The sequence below is a fragment of the Notothenia rossii genome (genome assembly GCF_949606895.1).
Source record: "Notothenia rossii genome assembly, chromosome: 4".
NCBI classification, from domain to species: Eukaryota; Metazoa; Chordata; class Actinopteri; order Perciformes; family Nototheniidae; genus Notothenia; species Notothenia rossii.
The window spans coordinates 1,801,885-1,826,473 of record NC_136902.1 but is presented as its reverse complement, the minus strand read 5'-3'; the positions used below and the strand labels follow the sequence as shown (position 1 = coordinate 1,826,473).

The window sequence follows — 24,589 nt, the reverse complement described above, 5'->3', positions numbered from 1 at the left end:
TCATTTCACACTGAGCATGTTCTCTCTGGTCATTCACACCTAACAGCTGCTTCATAGGACTCCCACATCTACGGGGCTCACTATGGGTCTTGTGTTCCAGATATTGTCGAGGTCGTCAGAACAAATACATTTGTCTCTAATATCGGGGAGCTGCCACTCTTCTGCAGCGCGTCGTGCACTTTAATGTATTGTCAACGGAGCTTTTTTTAACTTTACATGACACTGTTCATCACTCCGGTTAAATCCATTCTGCTTCATTCTTTCACTAAAGATTTTTGAAGACCTCCTCGTTCTTGTTCACCTTTTCCAAAAGTTGTGAAATGTTCTCTTCTGCCCGGATATCCAGAAGACGTCTGTGTTTTTCATAGCTCCACGTAAACAGAACAGGAAAGAGGCAATACTCCGTTACATGCAGGGACGTGCACAGACATTTGGAGGGGCTATTGCTCTAAAATAGAAAAAGGCATACTTTTGATACTGATAAAATAGGCCTTTTAACTAATTACCTTCAATAAAATCACTATAACACTTTATATTAAGGTACACAAATTCACCCTCAATGAGTTGTTAATCAACATGCATATTAGCAGTATATGGGCTCTTTATTAGTCATTATAAAACACTTATCAATGCCTTATTCTACATGACCATATTATAAGTAATAAGCCATTAGTTGAGAGTCTTTCCTCAATAACCCTCTAATTAGTGCTTATTAATTGCAAGTAAGGAAGTTGTTGTACATGAGTTTTGGTCTTAATATGCTCTGCTCAATATGGGCCTAATAAGGCAGTAGTACCACAAGAATAGTAATTCTCCCATAATAACACTTAACACATATGATCTCTTCTTATGTAACAAGACATGAAACTATAAGTGTTAATTGTGTCTAAATAACTCAAAATGAGGTATTTCTATCTAAGAAGATGTTCCCTATTTTAAAGTGAAGTCTTGTTCATCATAACCAATAAGCTAGTAGTTTGACTCTAATTGACCTGAACAGATTCCCTATTCTAAAGTTGACTCCTCTTCACACTTTGTATATACATTATAGCACACAACTACTGAAATTAACCTCAACAGAACATGAACAAAGTAGGCACACGTTGAAATATCTGTTTTATTAATGAACCACTATAGAGAGGTTCAGACACATACCAAAACGTGTCAAGTTTCTCCAAGGCTGAGAACACATAATGCAGCCTGTACTTTTTAATAAAAACAGATTTTTAACAGATTGTATGTATTTGTGATCATACTGTGTGACCTGCTTGTATGTACTTACACAATAGGTGTACTGTTCTCTCTATGTGTTGTCCTGTCTCAGTGAGAACATAGATTAAACAGCCAGCCAAACTCTTTTGAGAGCCAGGGAATGAGCAGCCATGCTCCTTTATTGACTTATTTGCAGTCCAGTGACATTCAAACGGAGTGAAACTATAAAACGGAAGTTACAAGGCACGTAATGATCTCATACATGCAAGAGTAACATACACAGATTAACACATCGGACCGCTAAGTGTAAACAAGGTAAATATAGCTAATGCTAGCCGTGTAATAAGCATGTATATAGGCTGGTATGGCTAACGCTAGCATGTATGCTAACGCCACCGTGTATGCTAACGCTAGCGTGAATGCTAAAGCATTTTCTCATTGTGTTTATTTTGTTTCCAAATGTCATCACAAACACAATACATGTTACTAATCCTTACAGTGTAAGTGTAAGACTGGGTTCACACCGGACGCGATGCGAATATTCGCTTCGCTCTAATCGCTCCTATCGCATTGCTCTAGTCTAGGGTGACCAGACGTCCCCGTTTTCCGGGGACAGTCTCCGTTTGTATTGGCCTGTCCCCGGTTGAAACTGTCCCTGGAAATGTCCCCGTTTTTTAATATACGTTAAAAACACATAGCAAGGTGAAATACACTGGGTAAACAGACTGTGGTCAAGCCAGCCCCCACTTCGGAAAACAAAGTCAAGCCAGCCCGCACGTTGTATTGCGGTGCGCGAATATCCTATGCATTACGGTAGAGGCCTGTAAAAACTGCCTTCAAAATAAAAGCGTTTACTTGGTCAATAACGAATATACCTAAAAAAACACACCAACATATTCACATTTAATGGAGCTTAAATCAAGAAATATGTACTATATAATGTGATTAATAATAATTTAAAAGAAACTACGTATAACTACCACATTATAACTGAGTGAATGTAAAGTGCAAGTATACAGTTATGAAGACATCTGACATTTCCACTGGGTGACTAATTTCAATTGATGTTGACGCCATCTCACAACACTCCTAAAAGAACATTACTTTCTGAAGCACAATTTAAAATGTATGCTGTTTAAAATCTTAAATTAGATCTATTGTCCATCTATATTTTGATTATTATTTATTGGAAACTGTCCATAATCAAAGAGTCATCAAAGTCAATTAAATACTTGTTTCACTTCAGGGTGTAGCAGGACACCCCATCTAGTCAAACAGAGAAAATCAGGACATTCTGATGTAGAGTTTCAAAATAAAATACTTTTGAAATCTCATATATGGGCTATCATCCTTCTGTTTGTATCCAACAGTTAAAAAGTTCCCGTTTTTTCTTTAACAGTGAAGAAAATTGGATATGTTAATGATATATTGACCGCAAAACTCAAAATGTCCCCGGTTTTAATTTTGAAAATCTGGTCACCTTACTCTAGTCTAATTGTGCGTTCACACCGGACGCGATTCGATTATATTATTATAATTATTATATACATTATATAAAATGCATGTTTTCTGAATGGAGATTGGGTCAACCAGGCTAAGCTAACGTTGTATATGCTCACTCCACACTCATAACAACGGCCTACAGACATAAATACACCAGCGACTGTATTCGCCATGACACAGACAGTCTGTGGTACTTGTTTAACTTTTGTCCAGTTTCTGAACAGATATGAGGAGCTGTGATCTCTGTGTGCTAACTGCTAACAGCTAATGGCTGATGTTTTCTGGTTGAACGTCAGTGACGGCAGGCTGAGATCCTCACCGCTGATTGGCTTCCGCGAGAACGCGTCACGTGAATTTGACGCTCGAGTTGAAAAAATTGAACTCTTGTGTTTGACGCGAGAGACAGGTCTCAGTTGGTTTGGTGTCCTCTGCTTCCTTTTAATACTTGTAAATACAACTTTTGGCGCGTAAGTTATTTCCCTCATTCTAGCGACCAGAGGGGGGGGGGGGGGGGGGGGATATATCCAGTCTCTGATCGTGTTACGTTGTTATGAGAGTGCTCTCATACTTGCTTGATTCTGAAATTGTATATATAAATATAAACACAGGGCCGTATCCAGGATTTCCTAAATACCGAGGTCCAAATATGTTAGGGGGGTTCCATATTTTTTTCTCAAAATTATGATTTTTTTTCAAAATCTCAATTTTTTTTCATTTCTGATCCTCTCAAGAATGGAAGAATTCATCAAACTGAGACAAAGACACGAGTCCGACTCAAAACACACACTTTATTGATTAGATCAGCTGCTTACATTGAAAGCACATGAGTGTTAATGATGAGACAATCATCATGTGATTGGTCTGTTAATAAACCCATCTAACCCAGATCAGAGGTTTACATTCACCCCAGAAGCAGCCGTGTTCATTCAAACATCATCGAGTTGTTGAGGGAAGATTAGTTTCTAAATGCAAATCAGGAACATTGAATCTGACCCTTCTTAAAAAGTAATGAGCATGTTTGCATGAGAGTAAAAAGCGAGCATTGAAATAAAAGCTGCACTCTGTGCCGCTCAGACTCTGCTGTGGAGGGCCACGTTATATTTTAAATATTCACAGGAAGCCGGTCATTGAGCTCAAATGCATGCACGCTGTGGTTTGCACTTTGTGTTCACGTTTGCACTTTAGACGTTATGTTAGTTTGTAGACATCATATATTATATTCTGCAGAAGTGATTGAACTCGTCACTATGACCTGTTCTCAACGAGCCTCAGTAACCCTTTACTGCTGCCATTCAAACTGAAGTGATGTCACGTGTTCACAAACTACAGATGGTGGGAAGACTTTGGGAGAAATGGAGGTTTTCCTGCAGTTTCAGAATAAAAGCCTCCGTGTGGAAATAAATCAGAATGGACTTCCTGTTGGTATTCAACCTCTTTCTGAGTTTCATCTTTGCAAAGACTGACTTTTATTTTGAGAGTTTTCTTAAAATCTTACAATTCTGGTTTCTTTTTGAGAAACTTTTATTTTCTGAAATCTCAACATTTAGATTTATTTAAAAAGAAAATTAACAAACAGAATTTATTTAGATAATCTAAGAATTCTGACTTTTTCTGAAAGTCTCAGAAATCTTAGTTTTACACTTTTATTACCAGCCCCTCTCTTTGGGGGGGGGGGGGGGGGGGGGGGGGTCACTCCTGCAGAGAACACAGAGACACTGAAGAGGAACCAGGTGACCAGAACCCAAACCCAGCATAGAGAGGTTCAGTGAATGTGGTTCTGAAGGTGTGGAGGTGGATCAGTGTGTCAGAGGAGACTCTGTAGAAGGAGAGAGAGCCAGCAGGATGATCCAGATACACTGCTACTCTACGAGAGGAGGAGGAGGAGGAGGAGGAGGAGGAGGAGGAGGAGGAGGAGGAGGAGGAGATGTGTGTTGTTCCCTTATTGTGCCTGACAGAGTAACTCCCACCAGAGCACTCCAGACTCCAGGACTGATCATTCCATCCAAACCAACAGTCCTCCCTGCCTCCTCTCCTCTTGATTCCTCTGTAAGTCACTGATATATAAACCTCTCCTCTCCACTTGACCTCCCAGTAACAGCGACCAGTCAGAGCTTCTCTGCACATCAGCTGAGGACAGGAGACAAACCTCTCTGGATGATCAGGATATTTCTGATTCTCCTCCACACATGTCACCTTCCTGTTGTCCTCAGACAGTTGGAGGAATCTGTTCACTGTGTTTGAGTCCAGTGTGAGTCCACAGGAATCTGATGAGAGACACAGCAGGTATTAAAGGTGATTAAAGTACCTGTGATGTCCCAGTGTGAAGATGTTCATGATTAAAAACACACTTACACTTCCTGAGACCTGGCCTCAAGAACCGGACTGCAGCAGGCTCCAGGCTGAGAGCAGAGGGGGGGTCAGTTAGTCTTTAAAGGATCTGATATGTCCACCTCAGTCTGCCTCCAGAAACATCTACAAACACTGAGGTGTCTCTTTCATGATGTCTATGATCTCCTCTCCAGGTGTTGATCAGGTGGGGGCATGCTTCCTGTGTGCAGCGTTTGTGTGCATCAGGAAATATGGGTTTCTCTTTGGTTCACTGTGCGCTTCATATTTATCTTTTCTCTTGATTTCTGATTCCTGAATCTGTTTGAACATGTTTGAGTTTTGTTACATTTATATAAAAAACGCTTTCTGTGTGGATCTCTCTGGATTTGAGGGGCCCCAGACTCTCTCACCCCCCCGGTTCTTGTTCTTGTTGCTGTTACGTATCTCTGGCTCAATATGTTTTTAGAAAGATGGTGATTCCACCGTGGAAACCATGGATGTAATGAAACGGGCAACATGTCCTCCACGATGTTTGCTGCGCCTGTTCATCTCTGCTTTTTCTGTCCTCCCGTTATTCAGAAAGTTGAAGAGCTTAACGTAACGCAGGCAACGAGATCATTTAGTGCTGAGCATCAATAAAGTACTATCTTCTCTTATCTAATGGAATTACTGCTGAACCAACAGTAACGCGTTACAGACAAATGTAATCTGATTACTGTAACACGTTACTCCCAACACTGAAACTAATACATCATTATTTTCATTCCAGGGGAGGTTCTTCTGATTGGCCGTTTGCTAGGACTCAGAATAAAACATCTGGAAATGAATCAGTTTATTTATTCATGATGTCACTTCCTGTGCTAAATCTGTGTGAACATTGAAACCCCCCACTCTGTTTCTGTTGGTGGTTCCACGATGAACATTGACCCACTGAGGGGGGGTCTCCTCTCAGTTGTGGAACATGTGTGTTTGATGCTAACAGCTGACGGCAGACAGTGTGAAGAGTCAGGGTCTATCAGCTCTGGGTGTTTCAGGTCATAGGAGCCAGTTTCTACCTCCTCTATCAGACTGAGAGCCTCTCCATACCTGAGCGTGTCCAGTCCAGCAGACAGCAGCCTCCCCCCTGAGGCTCCTGGGTGATTGTAGCTCAGGTCCAGCTCTCTCAGATGGGAGGGGTTTAAAGCTGAGGCCAGAGCATCACAGCCTTCCTCTGTGATCAGACAGCCTGACAGCCTGCAGACACACAAACAAGCCGTCAGATCATCTGAGGGTCCAGGACTGGAAGGGGCGGGGCTTATTACTGCATCACCTCTGGGTCATCTCTACACCTACAACTCCAGTCACTGCTTCACAGTTCAACTGGACAGACATGGTAAGGGTCTTACTGATATGAACAGATCATAAAACAAAGGAATAGAGAATAATGTGAAGAAAGACTAGAGAGAAACATGTGCTTTTCTTATATTGTACTTCTTAAATGTATATATAAACATATATATATATATATATATATATATATATATATATATATATATATATATATATACATATATATATAAACAGAAGTATTTATGTGTTCATAAGCCCAATGTACAAATAAATTCAGTCAATTCAAGTTGAAAGCATTTAGTGAGTTGGTAAAAAAAAGCCCAATAACTGATTTGCTTTACAAACCCTTCCTGTTTCTCCTTATTATAATCAATCTGAGGGTTCTGTGTTAACGGATGAGCCGCCAACAAAGTGAAGTAAACCCTCTGGAGAGCTGGATATACAGATGGAGCACTTCATTTCAGACTCCAGCTTACAGCTTCCTGCCTACGGCCTGCCAAAGACCAGTATAGAGGAATGTTAAGCCCTCCCACTATTTTCCAAGAGGGCGTTGCCAGATTTTCTATTTCAGGATTTAACCAGGAGATGGCGCTTCATTCACAAATACAGAAAGACAAGCTTCATGGACTTTCAGTTGTGTTTTGAAGAGCATTTGAACAAATCAATATTTTAGATCAACTAAAGTATATCTAATCTTGTAATTCAATAATATATAGTCTTTATATATTAAATAATCATAATTATAATGTGAATGTTTACATTACACTTCTTTATTTGTTATGCTCATACTTTAACCTTTACAATCGTTTGCTTTAATATGCAGTATATTTTTGTGTTTGCTTCCTCCTGCTCCCTTTCGGACACATACTGTATGATTTATTATTATTATTAATATGAAGATATTATTAAGATAAGATAAGATGTTACTTTATTGATTGAACATTTTAGTTTAGAATGTGCTGTCCCACGGTAATTCAGAAGGCTCACAGGTCACATTCAGACCATTATTTAAAACAATAGGTGCTTTCACACCTTCTACAGTTTGATTTGTATAGAGGGAGCTCTGTCAGTGTTCGAATTACCCATTTGCTTTCGGGGAGCCCTATTATTCAGAGCACATCCTGCTACTAAATATGTCACACGCACGCTCTGTTGACTGGCGCAGCAGCGCGGATGCGATCAATTGCTATAAAAACACTCTTCTACTATAAAACAAATATTCAGAAACTGTAATGAACAATAACTATTATTTATTTCAAGAACTGTTATTTACAGAAACTCAACATTTCTAATCTGTGTGACACAAATATGCACGATTGTTTTGGGCTCCCCCTATTTATCTCAAAGTCAGCCTTCAGGGAAGCTCCCTCCCTCTTCGGGGGAGCCAAGCTCCTCCTAGCTCCCCCCCATTTCGAACAGTGTCTGTGGCTGAATGGCCAGCGATTAGGTGCGGCGCATTTGTCATAGGTGATCAGAGCTAACTGCCTGCCGTCAGATTTCATTTAAAAAACAGATCTGATTTTAAGACTATTTCTGCGCTCATAAAGAATGATAAGAATAAGAATAATGCGTATTGAACTGGTTTCATTAATTAGTGAGTTTATTTAATACTAGAACCGCCAATCGGGTCAATTTGTGTGATGTGTGTTGTGTGTGTGCAATGTAACTTTTTTTCAATAAAATATTAAAGTCTCCCAGTCCCTGACTTTTCCTGAAAGTGTGTTATGTAGCACCCTATGTTGTTAAAAATTGCATTCTAATAGCGGGATTTGACGGGTTTAGGTAGGCCTATACAAAAACCTCTGGCGGTTCTAGTGTTAAGGTAATTAGGTACAGTAGAAGCCCTTTTCTATCAGTAACGAATTTAGCAGTTGAACATAAAAGTCAACTAACTGAGGGTCACTTGCAATGACAGTGTTGTGTCTAACTGTAAGCTTGTCACTCAGAGTAACCTACCGTTAATTTAGCTGCTGGAGAAGAAAGATCAGGGGGGGAGGGGGGGAGAGAGCTGTGGTTGATGGGCCATTAGTTGTGTAAATACACAGCTGAGAGCTGCCGTTTCATTCAGACTGTTTAAAAAACGGTAACAACGGACTATTTTTCTTAGCGGATGCATGTCAATTTAAATCAATACATACAACTATTTTTTAAATCAATACATACAACTATTTTTTAAATCAATAAAAGACATTTTCTAAATCCATAAAAGCATTTAAATTAATATTGGGAGTCATGTCGTTACTTTGTTGAGAATGTGGCCGTGTAATAAGCGTGATAATTTGCAGCGACTTGTTCCTTATGGGGAAAATAACACCCGTCATGTGTGTGTAGAGGTGTGTGTGGTTAAAACACTTTCATGAAGTGAAGGAATTTCCTTCTATGAAACAGCTGTGGGCAGCAGTGAGTGTCACGGACATGAATTCATAGATCAAGGCAGACTGGTGCACACACTCTCCTGTCCTGCCAGGCGACACGCCCGTTCTAAGCCGTGTCCCTCACTCCTCACATCCCAAGCATCCCCACAAGTGTATTATGTTGTTACATCATTTCAGATGTTATGTTTCAGTTGTGCTCTGTCTATGTTCAGTGATGCAAACTTTTCACCTTTCGGCAAAATTCGCCGTTTTGAATCCAAAATAAGTCGTTTGTGTGATTCATGTAGATCTGCAATACAAATATTTTTGGGGTATGGGGGGGGCTGGGACCCGGAGTAATCTGCGGCCGTGAGCTGTTATGTGCCATCATGACACGCATGGTGTTCTGTTTTTATATATTATAATGAAGTACGAGCTGTGTGCTCGAGTCCTCCTGCCTGTCGGCTCTGCTCATGATGTATAATAAGCCTCTGCTGCTCCGTGATGATGGTCTAGCTTCAGCAGCTACATTACCTACGGGTGCGTTCGTTAATATTAACTGCGCGTCCGGAGTCACTGTGGCACAGACTGGACCGCTGGTGAACAGCTGTTAGAACGGGCCGTTCAGGTGTTCAGAGCAGAGCTCCCTGTCGGAGCGGCAGAGCGTGATGTGCACTGAAAAGTTTTTCTGTGGCAATATTATTTAAGGAATCGTTGAGCTAGCTAGCTAGCATACATTGTCACTATCTGCTAACGTTAGCTTTAGCCTTCTATTTCTAATAGTTTTTTTCATAGGCTATAAACAGAGGTGGTATAAGTATATATATTGTACTTGAGTAAAAGTAGAAGTACTCAGATCTTGTACTTGAGTAAAAGTAGAAGTACTCAGATCTTGTACTTGAGTAAAAGTAGAAGTACTCAGATCTTGTACTTGAGTAAAAGTAGAAGTACTCAGGTCTTGTACTTGAGTAAAAGAAGAAGTACTCAGATCTTGTACAAGAGTAAAAGTAGAAGCACACAGATCTTGTACTAGAGTAAAAGTAGAAGTACTCAAATCTTGTACTTGAGTAAAAGTAGAAGTACTCAGATCTTGTACTTGAGTAAAAGTAGAAGTACCAGAGTGTAGGAATACTCTGTTTCAGTAAAAGTCCTGCATTCCAAATGTTCCTCAAGTGAAAGTAGAAAAGTATTCTCATCAAAATATAGTGAAAGACAGTAAAAGTAGTCATTGTGCAGATTGGTCCATTTCAGAATAATAGATATGATATGTTTTATAATGATTGATCATGAAAGTGTTCTCAAAGCTGGTAAAGGTGCAGCTAGTCTGAATGACTTTGTATACTGCAGGGTAGCTGGTGGATTTACTCCAGGTGGAACTAAAGTCTGATTCAACACTTGATTAGATTTCACATCATTCATCCACATCTGAGAAGTAACTAAAAGTATTAAATACATGTAGTGGAGGAGAAGTACACCATGTACCTCTGAACTGTAGTGGAGTAGAAGAACAAAGTAGCAAAACATTGAAATACTTAAATAAAGTACAAGTATCTCAAAATTGTGCCCAAGTATAGTACTTGTTGAGTTTATGAACTTAGTTACTTTACACCATGTGGCTATAAAGATAGAAAGACTAAGCCTTGCACAGAGGCATGAAAATACATTTTCAAAATGCTCAACAGTGCTGCCAAAATTATAAACTGACTGCTACACAATTAAAATAAATGCTTTTATATATTTCTATTATGTGACTCTTTGGCGTTTCTGTTATTGTTAACACTGCTGCTTTAGTTGTTCTGCTAAAATCCTCTGTCATTCCGTGGGGTGGGGGGGCCGGGGGCTCGGATCCTTGTCACCTTTTTCATACCTGATGAGTTTGCATCCCTGTATGTTAAAAAGCCTCAGTCACCTTAATTCATGTAATAAAAACATCTCAGGTCAGTAACACTCAAAGCTAAATGTGCAATACCATGTTCAGCTATGTTACTATGTATAATGTTCTTGTTGTTACATCAGAAGATGTACATATTGAAATGATTTCTTAACTTACAGTAGGCTATTTTTTACAATGTGTGTTGGAAGGATTTATTCAATTACTATGAATATTGTCATTGTTGAAGGCTTTTAGAGAAGGGTGAACTATAAGCCTGAATTACATTTTATACCTAAAAACATAAAAGCCACAATAAATAAGTCACAATTATTGTAGTTATTTTTACCTCCCGTATTGCTTTCAACCCAACAGCTTTGATGGTGTTGTTACGTCACTAACTGTAAGCTTGTCACATACAGTCTATGGTCACTCAGAGTAACCTACTGTTCATTTAGCTGCTGGAGAAGAAAGATCAGGGGGGGAGGGGGGGAGAGAGCTGTGGTTGATGGGCCATTAGTTGTGTAAATACACAGCTGAGAGCTGCCGTTTCATTCAGACTGTTTAAAAAACGGTAACAACGGACTATTTTTCTTAGCGGATGCATGTGAATTTAAATCAATACATACAACTATTTTTTTAATCAATAAAAACATTTTCTAAATCCATAAAAGCATTTCAATTAATATTGGGAGTCATGTCGTTACTTTGTTGAGAATGTGGCCGTGTGATAAGCGGGATAATTTGCAGCGACTTGTTCCTTATGGGGAAAATAACACCCTTCATCCAGATGAGGATCCCTCCGCCACGCTTTGGGATCCTGATCGACCGACGAAACTCCATTAAAATATACATATTTTTGGTGAATTACTGAGTTTAGGCACGTTAATAACGTTTTAATGAAGTTGAATACAGTATATTCATATATGTCAGTGATTTCATGTCAATTCGGCGAACATAAACATAAATGATCGTGGTGAAGATGATGATTAAATTAGGATTAAAAATCGAGAGCCGGGCTGCATTTCCTCCCGTTCGTTTTTTTCGAATAACAAAATTATTTAGTTAAATAACAACATGGTGATGTTTTGTAAATGATTACATGTGTCTTATTTAGCACAGAGTATGATATCCGTGACATATGGATCTTAACAAAGTTCCGCTGTACATCCAGCGTACTGTATCTGACTTTATTTCACATGAGCTCCAGTGTGGAACCCCACTGCACCCCCTGGTGGATCAATGATCCATTGCAGCTGGCTTCATTATAATTACATTTATCTATCACGGGGGCGGTCTCAAGTCAAGCTGGAGGTTTTCCCTTGAGCGAGGGCAGATCACGTACCAATCACGGCCCTCGCGTTTCAAACTTTCTGAAATGAATCGCTACATCTGTAGGCTGTGTTTTTCATAAAGCATATTCAAGTATCAAGATTCATTTACCTACATTTGATTGATCTATGAGGCAATATACCTCACCTCTAGTGAGGGGCCCAGCCCTTTGTTTTGTTTCTGTGTGTCACAAGGGGGGATGTTTTTGAACTTGAAAGAAGTTTGTGCCAAGAACCATTTAGTGAATTGTGACTGATATATTGTGTTGTGTTTCTCTTGAATGATGTTATTGATGATGGTATTCCCACACCACACAGCAGGGCTGATTGTTGGCTGAGTCAAACTGTTCTGGTCTCTGACCTGAGAGTCTGCAGTTCACAGTGTGGACTCTCCAGTCCAGCAGACAGCAGCTTTACTCCTGAATCCTGCAGGTCGTTGTTACTCAGGTCCAGATCTCTCAGACTAGAGGACTGGGAGCTGAGGACTGAGGACAGAGCTGCACAGCTTCTCTCTGACAGGTTACAGCCACTCAGCCTGAAGAGACGATGAGGACAACAGTTATTCAGAAGACAGCAGTGTATTAATAACTGATTCTCTAAATCAAATGATCTCTGTACTCACAGAGCTTTGTTGGAGGCTTTGACCACTGGCAGCAGCCTCAGAAGAGCCTCCTCTGAAGCAGAGTATCTCTTCAGGTCAAACACGTCCAGATCTTCTCCTGATGACAGTAAGATGAAGACCAGAGCTGACCACTGAGCAGGAGACAGATTATCTGTGGAGAGACTTCCTGAACTCAGGGACTGTTGGATCTGCTCCACTAGAGAACGATCATTCAGTTCATTCAGACAGTGGAACAGGTTGATGCTTCTCTCTGGAGACAGATCCTCATCTATCTTCTTCTTGATGTACTGGACTGTTTCCTGATTGGTCTCTGAGCCACTTCCTGTTTGTGTCAGCAGGCCTCGTAGGAGTTTCTGATTGGTCTGCAGTGAAAGACCCAGGAAGAAGCGCAGGAACAAGTCCAGGTGTCCGTTTGGACTCTGTAAGGCCTGGTCCACAGCACTCTGGTAGAGATCTGTTAGTTTAGGTTTGGGTCTGAATACTTTAGGCAGCCAGGAGGTTGTTGGTTCTTCTGACAGCAGGTTGACTCCAGAGGTGATGAAGGTCAGATGGACATGAAGAGCAGCCAGAAACTCCTGAACGCTCAGATGGACGAAGCAGAACACCTTGTCCCTCTGGTACAGTCCTCTCTCCTCTCTAAAGACCTGTGTGAACACTCCTGAGTACACTGAGGCTGCTCTGATATCGATGCCACACTCTGTCAGGTCGGACTCATAGAAGATCAGGTTGCCTTTCTGCAGCTGCTCAAAAGCCAGTTTCCCCAGAGCCTCCATCATCTTCCTGCTCTCTGGACTCCAGTGTGGATCTGTCTCAGCTCCTCCATCATACTTGATGTTCTTCACTTTGGACTGAACCACCAGGAAGTGGATGTACATCTCAGTCAGGGTCTTGGGCAGCTCTCCCCCCTCTCTGGTTTTCAACACCTCCTCCAGAACTGAAGCAGAGATCCAGCAGAAGACTGGGATGTGGCACATGATGTGGAGGCTTCGTGAGGTCTTGATGTGGGAGATGATGGTGCCGGCCTGCTCCTGATCTCTGAACCTCTTCCTGAAGTACTCCTCCTTCTGTGGGTCAGTGAACCCTCGGACCTCTGTCACCATGTCCACACACTCAGGGGGGATCTGATTGGCTGCTGCAGGTCGTGTGGTTATCCAGAGGCGAGCAGAGGGAAGCAGCTTCCCCCTGATGAGGTTTGTCAGCAGCACATCCACTGAGGTGGACTCTGTGACATCAGTCAGGATGTCAGTGTTGAGGAAGTCCAGAGGAAGTCGACTCTCATCCAGACCGTCAAAGATGAACACAACCGGGAACTGATCAAACCTGCAGATTCCTGCGTCTCTGGTTTCAGAGAAGAAGTGATGAACAAGTTCCACCAAGCTGTACTTGTTCTCTCTCACCACATTCAGCTCTCTGAAGGTGAATGGAAATATGAACTGGATGTCCTGGTTGGCTTTGCCTTCAGCCCAGTCCAGAGTGAACTTCTGTGTTAAGACTGTTTTCCCAATGCCAGCCACGCCCTTTGTCAGCACTGCTCTGATTGGTGCATCTCTTCCAGGTGAGGCTTTAAAGAGGTCTTCTTGTCTGATGGTTGTTTCTGGTCTGTCTGGTTTCCTGGATGCTGTTTCAATCTGTCTGACCTCATGTTCAGCATTGACCTCTGCAGACCCCCCCTCTGTGATGTAGAGCTCTGTGTAGATCTGGTTCAGAAGGGTTGGGTTTCCTGCTTTAGCAATGCCCTCAAACACACACTGGAACCTCTCCTTCAGGGTGGACTTAAGTTTACGCTGACAGACTCCAGCACGAGTTCCTGAAAGAACACACAACAAAATATCATGAGGTCACACTGTAACTCTGGTTCTCTGAATGAAGTATGGATATATGTTGGTCTCTTGAGACATCAGCAGAGGAGACATTTATCCAGAGTGTTAACTCTCTATAGAAACCCTCTTACTGCTCTGCAGACGGTCAGCCAGCTCCTCCTGCTTCATGCTCCTCAGGAAGTGCAGTGTGATGTTCAGGAATGCCTCTCTGCTCCTCCTCTGCTCTTCATCCTCATCCTCACTCTGATCCTCTAAGTATTCTGGGTAATCTGAACTCAGAGCCTTCTGGATCTTCTTCAGCTCGCTCTTCACAAAGGTGACGATGTGGTCCTCCAGCAGCTGGAACATCACATGAAGGACACAAACTATAAACCATGGATCCAAACATCAGATCCGGACAGACTGACTCTCTGAAAGTGCAGAATGGAGATGACTATGAACAGAAGAGAGGTCAAGTATCTGTAGTACATGTACTCACCGTGAATATGGAGTCCAGCTGTGTCTGATGCTGCTGGGCAGACTGACCACCGGGAACCTCCCAGCTCTCCTGGTCCCCTCTGTGGAGGAACCATGAAGCATTAGCTCACATGATGTCTGTCCACACAGAGACACACTCAGGGTAAAGGAGGACAGGGAAACAGGCTGGTGGTCCTGTGCGTCAGCGGGAACTTTGCACTACAGGAATATTTATTTCCAGCTACTGTTGAAGAGGATTCTGTCCATCCTTCATTCTGGTCTTCCTGGAACGTGGCTGTGTGGATAGAGACTGGACTCTGCAGCTGGCTAACAGCTGTTCATCAGGAAGAGGACAGACCAATCTGAAGGCTGAACCTCGACCAACAACCAATCACATGAATCTCCCGCCCCGGACACAAAAGCACACGGTTTTGTTTTCACAGTCACGCGTGCACCCCCCCTTCCTTCTCTCTTTTGTTCTCAGCCTTTCTCTGTGCTCCTTTACTTTCTTCTTCTTCCTCCTACACACACACACACACACACACACACACACACACACACACACACACACACACACACACACACACACACACACACACACACACACACACACACACACACACACACACACACACACACACACACACACACACACACACACACACACACACACACACACACACACACACACACACACACACACACACACCCACCCACCCACCCACCCACACAGACAGACAGACAGACAGACAGACAGACAGACAGACAGACAGACAGACAGACAGACAGACAGACAGACAGACAGACAGACAGACAGACAGACAGACAGACAGACAGACAGACAGACAGACAGACAGACAGACAGACAGACAGACAGACAGACAGACAGACAGACAGACAGACAGACAGACAGACAGACAGACAGACAGTACCAGTATTCAGAGGCCAGTTAACATAACAACATAACAATGATCATTGTGTGCACTCACACACAAACTCTCAGTAAACAAAATCGAAAAGGTTTTTTATCTCACTTTAAAAGTGCTTCGTTATTTTTTTTAAGAACTGTGTCTGCTTTTCTGCCTGACTTTTCAAGGTGTTTATCTTCTGCTTGCGAAGTTCCGTACCTTTTGGGAAGGTGAAATGGCGCTGAAGATTTGAAGCCTTGAAATGGGTCTGGCAAAATGGCTTGCATTTGCGTTCGATAAAAAAACATGAACTCTCCCACTCTACTAAAAACGTCCTATGTTCGTCTTCATATTTTCGCTTAGCATTTCTTCCCTGCCATTTTAGGATCAAACTCAGTTCATGGTCAGATAGTGTTTAATCAACGATAGGTTTTCCCCCCCTCAAAGGTGATTGGTTCACTGCATCGCAGGTATTATTGTGATTGGCTCTTGGGCCACATCAAAATTAGACGCGCTGTCATCCTCTCATACTGACACCTGACACCACACACACACGTAGGGAGAGCCGGGACGAAAGTACGTCAGAATGATCATTCAATCCCCTTAACAGACCTACTAAGTATCAGGTTTAACTGTCAGGAGTCCGTGTCTCTCCCCCACACTCACACATACAATTCCATATGAACTGAAGAGCTGCATGAAACTGGGCAAAGAGCCGCGGGTTGGCCACCCCTGGGCTAGAGCTTGTACTGGCAGATGATTCGATTGGCTGACGCTTCCGCCGAAGCTTCAAAAGTTGAACATTGCTCAACTTTTCTAGCGAGCATCGCAATGCAGTTCGGCGAAGCGTGCCATCACCCCATTCAAAATGAATGGGCAGAAGCGTTCAGCTACTCGTTACTATGAGTTACAGCTTACTTCTGATCAGCAGATGGAGGTCCTCCTTTAAAGTTTATGATGGCTTCCTTCGACCGGTCGCTCTTGAAGGACAGACAGCTGGGAGAGTCTGGTCTCTGCTGCTGGACCCTGAAACAGAAACAGATGCATCAAGAGAAGAAGAAGGAGCTCTTCATCGTCCCACAGAGGGGAAATGTACATTCTGCATTTGATCCATCCTAGTGTTAGGAGCAGTGGGCTGCCATATGTACGGGCCCGGGGAGCAGTGTAGGGAACGCTGCCTTGCTCAGGGACACCTGGATAGCACTTGGTCTTCTGGGGTCTTGAACCGGTGACTCTCTGGTTCCCAAGCCAAGTCCCTACGGACTTTGCTACCACCGCCCATACATTGAACCGCTGGAGAAAAACTGATGAAAATATGTTAAATCTAAAGTCACTCTTTTCAATGTAATGTTATAAATCGCTCTGTGTTTCCCAACAGATGAACCTTCCAGACTCTCTGAGTCTCCTCTATCAGCCGGTGGACTGCTCTCTATGTGAAGGACTCTGGAAGATGTTCAGAGTAAATCCTAAAGACGTGAAGTTTATCTCCAAAGTGCCTCGCGTCTCTTCAGCTGCCCTACAGCCAGCAGTGTGAAGCTAACGTAAACACATCTCTTTAGTGGAGAACGTCACTGAGTTCATGTCCAGGATGCTAACTGCAGTTCACTTAACCTGTTAACCCCTGAGCCTGCTTTCAGGTCTCAGGCTCGAAAATGACATTCCCAGAAAAAATGACCATATCTTCCCTAAAAGGAGTAAATGAATCATCTTTTTTCTCAAAGTAATGATAAACCTGTGAGTTGGATGTAGAAGAGTCAGAATCGATATAGATGTTTTTATTTTAAAGTAATTTCAGATTGAACATAGTAAAAACATGTAAAGTATTGTGTCCGTCCAAAAATAAACCATTACTTATAGTGAAAACCACCCTTGAATGATGGGATAGTAGACTAAAAGCTTTAGGAATCCAAACTATAACATATAATAAGTACCCTGTATCAAGATTGAAGCAAAACAAGTGACATTTGACCTTTTTAGAGAGGTTTAGAAAAAAACCCACTTCTGGGGTCATTTGGGTGCATTTTCCATATCTCTGGCCCCCCTCGGTCGATTTTGATGATTGACACCTCTTTTTAACTGTTAGAGCCAATAGAATCGAGAGGGAAGTTCCTAAAATCCATCCAAACATTACCATTGGTGAATAGAGTGATGCGTAGCCAGAATGCCCAAAACAGGAAGCTGTCATACTATGGCTATCGTAGCAGCTATATATGAAATCTCCGTTATTGACATACATATGAAGATGGATTATCCGTAATCCTTTCAAAGTGACACAGACACATTAGATTAACCTTCAGCAGCGTTTTTATCGTTTTAATGCCATTGAACACAACTATTGATCAGAAACAGCAAAAGGTAAGACATATTTCCCGATTTTGCTCCGTAAAGCTACGTTGTGTGTTGTCTGGGTTCGCTTCCCATACTGCGAGTTTTGATCGCTCAGTGATGATACTTATACCCCTAGAATCTGTGGAATCTCAGCTTGCTAGCTAATGTCTTGATTGTGCAGATCCGATAAGTATACGTTTTTTTACCGTGAGTTCTGTGCTAAGTGCGTTAGCATTCTTTCGCTCAGGGTTCATTTAGACGCTTCTTGTGAGACTTGTGTTTTGTTACGGTAAAAATGGTTCGTATCGTTAGTTAGCTGAGTTTCTTCCCGTTAAGTGGGTATGACACATTAATAGGTTGTTAAATGTTAAGAAGCCCTGAGACACAGTTTCGTGAAAAAAAGGTTAACAGGTTAACGCCCATCGAAGTCGCTAATAACCAGGATTTCATGAAGGTTACACGGAAAAGCTTAACACAGACACCAACTAACTCAAATGGCTTTTAGGCTGCATCTCACTATTCTTAACCTCAATCCTTGCGTCCCTCACTTGCGTATTTTCCTTGCGTCTTACCCCTTGATTCCACTGAGTCCAATCAGTGAGCGATACACAGGCCCTGTTAGTTAGTGGCCATCAACACTGGGCGCATGCGCACGCTGCGACCGGCAGGGAAAAGTTTGGTGTCCTCCATTTTGTTTGTTTTGTGTTTGTTTGAAAGGTTTTTAATGCGCCACCGACCTATTCGATAAAGCGTCTGTATGATTGAATGCTCTCTGCGCCGCTAGTCAAAATGGACATTCTTTATTCTGTGATTCTGTGGATCGTATTCCTTCAATGTTTAGCATGTGATGTCAATGGGGCTGTCATCCGGGAGAGGACACAGTACACCAGAGATGTGCTGCTGCAACTGAACATGGCAAGTCTGGCTCGAGTGATAGATACCACGTTACAGTTACCGGACATTATTCGGAGGAATCCAAATGAAACCTGTGGTGCAACGGGGCACCAGAGGAGGAAGCGGGGTAAACGCGGCAGCGTAAGATTACGCATGAGAAGGCAGTGGCTCCCTCGGATTCCTCTGCCCTCGATGATCCTGGGGAACGTTCAATCGCTGAGGAACAAGGTTGAAGAGCTTCAGGGTAATGTTCGGTTTCAGAAGAATTTCAGGGACTGCTGTGTTTTGGCCTTCACTGAGACATGGCTCACAGACTGTAACCAGGACAACGATCTGTTTATTGACGGTTTTGGATCGAAAGGCGGAAGTGACAGGAAAAACTCAAGGGGGCGGAGTATGTTTGTACGTAAACAAACAGTACTGTAGCTCTGTGACTGTCAGAGAACTCATTTGCACCCCAGATGTTGAACTTTTATCTGTTTGATTGCGTCCCTTCTACCTGCCCCGTGAGTTTCCCCAAGTTTCTATAACAATAGTGTACATCCATCCCAGGGCAAATGCCACCTCTGCCTCCAGCACTATCTTTGATTTGGTGCAATAACTGCAGTCAATTTCACCTGACGCACCAAACTTTATACTTGGGGATTTTAACCATGTGACCCTTAAAAAGACACTCACTAACTTTTATCAATATGTCTCCTGTCCAACCAGGCGGGATAAAACATTAGACCTGTGTTATGGGTCAGTAAGGAAGCCTATAGGTCAGTCCCATTACCCCCACTGGGCTCTGCTGATCATAACTGTGTGCATTTACTGCCCAGATACAAAACAGTTTTGAAGCGAGAGAAAACATTGACAAAGGACATAAATGTCTGGACAGAAGAATCTGTAGCCTGTTTGCAGGAATGTTATGACTGCACTGATTGGGATATGTTCAAAGAGTCTTGTGGTGCCGACTTGGATGAACTTGTTGATGTAACATGCTCATATACAGCCTTTTGTAAAGACATGATTATTCCGTGTAAGCAAGTTAAAATATACCCTAATAACAAACCATGGGTGACCAAGGCGGTTAAGTCCAGCATTCAGAAAAAGAAACAAGCTTTTAAACAGGGAAGTGCCTCTGATCTGCATGATGCTGATAGGGAACTTAAAATAGAAATTCTGAAAGCTAAACAGAATTTTAAATCTGAACTACAAAACAAAATGGCTGCAAACAACCTTGGCTCAGTCTGGAGTAGCATGAAAACCATAACAGGCCTCCGGGAAACAAAGAATAGCTGCCATGTGACTCTGGATGGCTTTAATTCAGATGTTGAGTTTGCAAATGCCCTAAATTACTTTTTTTCTAGATTTGACAAATTTGATTTCAGTAATAATATATCTGAACTGAAGCTTAAACTTGAAGACAATAAGCATTTTAACATAGATCAGAGGGAAGTGGAAAAGGCCTTCCATTTAGTAAAATAAGAGTCATGGACCTGACAACATCTGCGGTCGTTGACTTAAACTTTGTGCAAAAGAACTTAGCCCTGTGTTCCACTACATTTTGAATATGTCTTTACAGACACAGCATGTGCCAAAGGTTTGGAAGGATGCTGTGGTAGTCCCTGTTCCCAAATCCAGAGGCCCCAAAACTCTTAATGATTTTAGAGCAGTTGCACTTACATCAATTCTAATGAAGACATTGGAGAAACTAGTCAGAGCAGAAATCTTAAGGAAGACTGAGCATGCACTCGATCCCATGCAGTTTGCTTACAGGCCTCACAGAGGAGTGGAGGACGCCACGGTCACCTTATCTGACTTACTTTTTAAACACTTGGAGGGAAATGGATCTCATGCTAGACTTTTATTTGTTGATTTTTCCTCTGCTTTTAACACAATTCAAGCTCATATTCTAATTGGCAGACTTTTAGAACAATTTGAAATAAGCAAGAATCTTATGGGCTGGATTCTTGATTCTTTGAACCAATAGGACACAAAGAGTGAGGGTGAATGGGACCTTATCTGATCAAGTCAGCTCCTCCACTGGCTCCCCACAAGGATGTGTGCTTTCACCACTATTATTTATACTTTACACTAATATGTGTCAAAGCAGGTGGGAAAATAGGACTATTTTAAAGTATGCAGATGACTCTGTAATTGTTAGTAGGCTCCAGGACAATGAGACCAGCAGCGGCCCTGTCATTGACGACTTTGTCAGGTGGTGTAAGGAGTCCTATCTCCAACTGAACATAAGCAAAACCAAGGACATGATCATTGATTTGAGAAGACATCCCCACATACATGAAGTCTTAACAATCCAGAATCAGAAAGTAGAATTTGTGCAATCATACAAATATCTGGGGACAATTATTGACTCAAAATGGAGCTCTGATCCAAACTGTGAAGCTGTGTGCAAAAGGGGGCACCAGCGTTTGTACTGTCTTTGGAAATTGTCCTATTTTAACATTGACAAAACCATGAAGATTATGTTTTATCGTGCTTTGATCCAGTCAATTCTGTCTTTCTCACTAATGTCATGGTAACCTGACTTTAAAGAGCAGAAACTCTCTGAGTCAGATCGTAAAGTGGTCCAGCAGACTGATTGGTGAGCCACAGCTAAACCTGGAGACCCTGTACCTCAGGCAGTGACAGCGGTTATCCAGCTCGATATTAGACGGTGACTCCCACCCTCTGCACTCAGAATTCAAGCTTCTTCCTTCGAGCCGGAGGTTCCTCGTCCCAAGGAGTAGAACGAAGCGGTATAAAAACAGTTTTATCCCAGCAGCTATTGCACAAATGAACACATCATAGGAGCGTCACACAGATGCCTTTTTTTATTTATTTATTTAATTGTGAATTTTGAATGTCCATGTTTGTACTAGTGTTTTCCTTCTTAAAATGTTTTTTAAATAATATTTTGAGATCTGGTTGAGCAGGGTATACTTCTACTTCTACTAGTCCTTTGATTAGAGATGGTTCTGTTGTTTGTGTTTGTTTTTAGTGTCAGGAAGGAACCCTTGTCTTTTTCTCTGCAAACAGAATCTACCTACGGGTACAAATAAATAACCTGAACCTGATACGCAGTAAGGGGGCGGGGCGAGTGCTGAAGATTTCACCCGAGGATGGTCTGGTGGTTCCTCGATTATCGCTCCTCTGTTATTGCTCCTTGATCCTCGATCCTCGATCCTCAGCCCTCTGGCACAAATAAGGGCAATGGGGCGCTACTCAAGATGGCGCAGGGAATTAAAAATAAGTAACCTGATATCCACCCTTAGTCCGTTTGATTCTTACCCCCCATCAGCAGATTGAGGCTCCATTGAGCGGTCACTCTTTGAGGAAACACAGCAGGACTCAGGTCCAGGTCCAGGTTCAGGTCCAGGTCCAGGTCCAGGTCCAGGTTCAGGTCCAGGTCCAGGTCCAGGTCCAGGTTCAGGTCCAGGTCCAGGTCCAGGTTCAGGTCCAGGTTCAGGTCCAGCTTCAGGTCCAGTTCCAGGTTCAGGTCCAGGTCTGCTGCTCTGGGCTTCAACACACAGATGTTTGAGTGTTACCAGTGCATGCTGAGCTGCAGTTGTGTGTAAACTAAGTACATTTACAAGTATTGTAGTTAAGTACAATTTCGAGGTACTTTACTTGAGTATTTACATGTTATACTTCTTTGTACTTCTACTTCACTATCAGAGGTACATGGTGTACTTCTACTCAGAGGTAAATGGTGTACTTTTCCTCCACTTCATATAGTATTTATATTCTTGAATTGATGTAATTTTTATAACCGTTTCATTTATTGTGAGCTCTTTTTGTCACTACTCCTGTTGACTATATTTATTCATTGTATTATTATTTATTACATTCCCTTTTATTTATTCCTCTTTGTATTTTCACGTATTGTTTTCTTTCATTTCTAATCTTTAAATGTCCACGTTCATCATTTTATTTTGTAGCTGTTGTATTTATACATTAATTATTATGTTGTATTTACTCATCTTTATACTCCCACATACATTATGTAAATACCATTTGACCTTTTATTGTATTTTTAAAATGTTCTTATTATTTTTTATTCCACTTCATATATGTTCTTATAGGATTTGAATTGTTTTTATGTAATTCAAAAATGTTGAATGTCCTGCTCTTCAACTCTTATCCCTGTTTAATTTGTTTTTTAATGTTTTATTTTTGTATTTTTAAAATGATTTGTATTTTAATGAATTGTAATTGTAATTATCTTCAGCCAACGTTGCCTCAACAGAGCAGGCAAAATAATTTCAGACTCTTCACACCCTGGACACTTCCTGTTTGCTCTTCTGCCCTCCGCTAGACGCTACAGGTCAATTCAATCAAGGACAACCCGACTGAAAAACAGTTTCTACCCCAGAGCCATACGAGAACTGAACCCTGTCAAACGCTGAACTGAACAGTTACAACTTGCAACTGCACTACTTTTTAATAGTGTTATTAACTTATGAACTGATCGACATCAGAGATGCAAAATATCATCCCTGTGTTTTTTATATTGTAAACTGTATTTAAATTATGTGCGGGCATGTATGCATGTTGGTATGGATGTGTGAGCATATGTTTATGTGTGTATATGTTTATGTAGATATATATTTATTCGTTTTATGTGGAAATGCACTGCGAGGTTGTTTTTTTTTAAATGTCGTTGTACCTGGTGCGATGACAATAAAGGAATTCTATTCTATTGTATTGTATGAATCAGTTCACCTGTGAGTGAGGCTGTGGGATGTGTCGCCCTCTGGTGGCTGAGGGAGGAACATTAGTGTTTTCTTTAAATACTAATGTTTACATTTCCACATGTATTATTTTAGTATTTAAAAAAAGTATTTTTATTATTAATGTAATCCTCTTTATATTTCCAATGTTTTACCTTTACCACTTTTGAAATGTTTAACTTTAAATACTTCGCTGGTCATGTGACGAGGAACAACAATAGACTGTATATAGGAAACAACCACACACACACACACACACACACACACACACACACACACACACACACACACACACACACACACAGTTACTGTAGTAAGGACAGAAATAAAGAGAGAGGGGGTCTCTGAGTAATTCCCTGAGTAATTATTGATAATAATAATAATAATAATAATAGTTATTGTGGAGAGGTGTATCTCAGCTAAAAACAGGAAGAGAGTTAAAGTCTGTCTCTGAGTCTCTGAAAGTTAAACTAAAGAGTTGTTCTTATTCTCTGAGCAATGATTGATAATCAGAGTTGTCTCTAAAAACTCTAAAGTCACAAAAAGTTACAAACCTTTCGAGAGAAGAAGAAGAAGAAGGTGCGACACGACCGACGAGCACGAAGTGAAACTAAACAGCAAACAGGAAGCACTTCAAAATAAGAGCTCTTACATAACATTTTATTTATATTGTATTTCATCTGCATAATGAGTAAGAGGTCTGAGTACTTTTACTTTTACTCAAATACAAGATCTGAGTACTTCTACTTTTACTCAAGTTCAAGATCTGAGTACTTCTACTTTTACTCAAGTACAATATCTGAGTACTTCTACTTTTACTCAAGTACAAGATCTGAGTAGGCTACTTCTACTTTTACTCAAGTACAATATCTGAGTACTTCTACTTTTACTCAAATACAAGATCTGAGTAGGCTAC

The 24,589-nt window shown here is 41.5% G+C and overlaps 1 protein-coding gene across 1 annotated transcript; it reads right to left on the bottom strand.

Annotated features, from left to right (window-relative positions):
- Window positions 1-4,391: 4,391 nt before the first annotated feature.
- On the bottom strand, window positions 4,392-23,895 carry LOC307035686 (NLR family CARD domain-containing protein 3-like). The gene is made up of 9 exons (XM_079675317.1): window positions 22,232-23,895; window positions 16,652-16,759; window positions 14,848-14,926; window positions 14,501-14,708; window positions 12,550-14,356; window positions 12,289-12,462; window positions 6,130-6,276; window positions 5,068-5,114; window positions 4,392-4,979 (listed from the first exon to the last, which is right to left on the bottom strand). Exons 1-9 carry the CDS (start codon window positions 22,255-22,257, stop codon window positions 4,405-4,407), a joined length of 3,171 nt encoding a protein of 1,056 aa, XP_079531443.1. The 5' UTR covers window positions 22,258-23,895; the 3' UTR covers window positions 4,392-4,404.
- Between the last annotated feature and the right edge of the window lie 694 nt (window positions 23,896-24,589).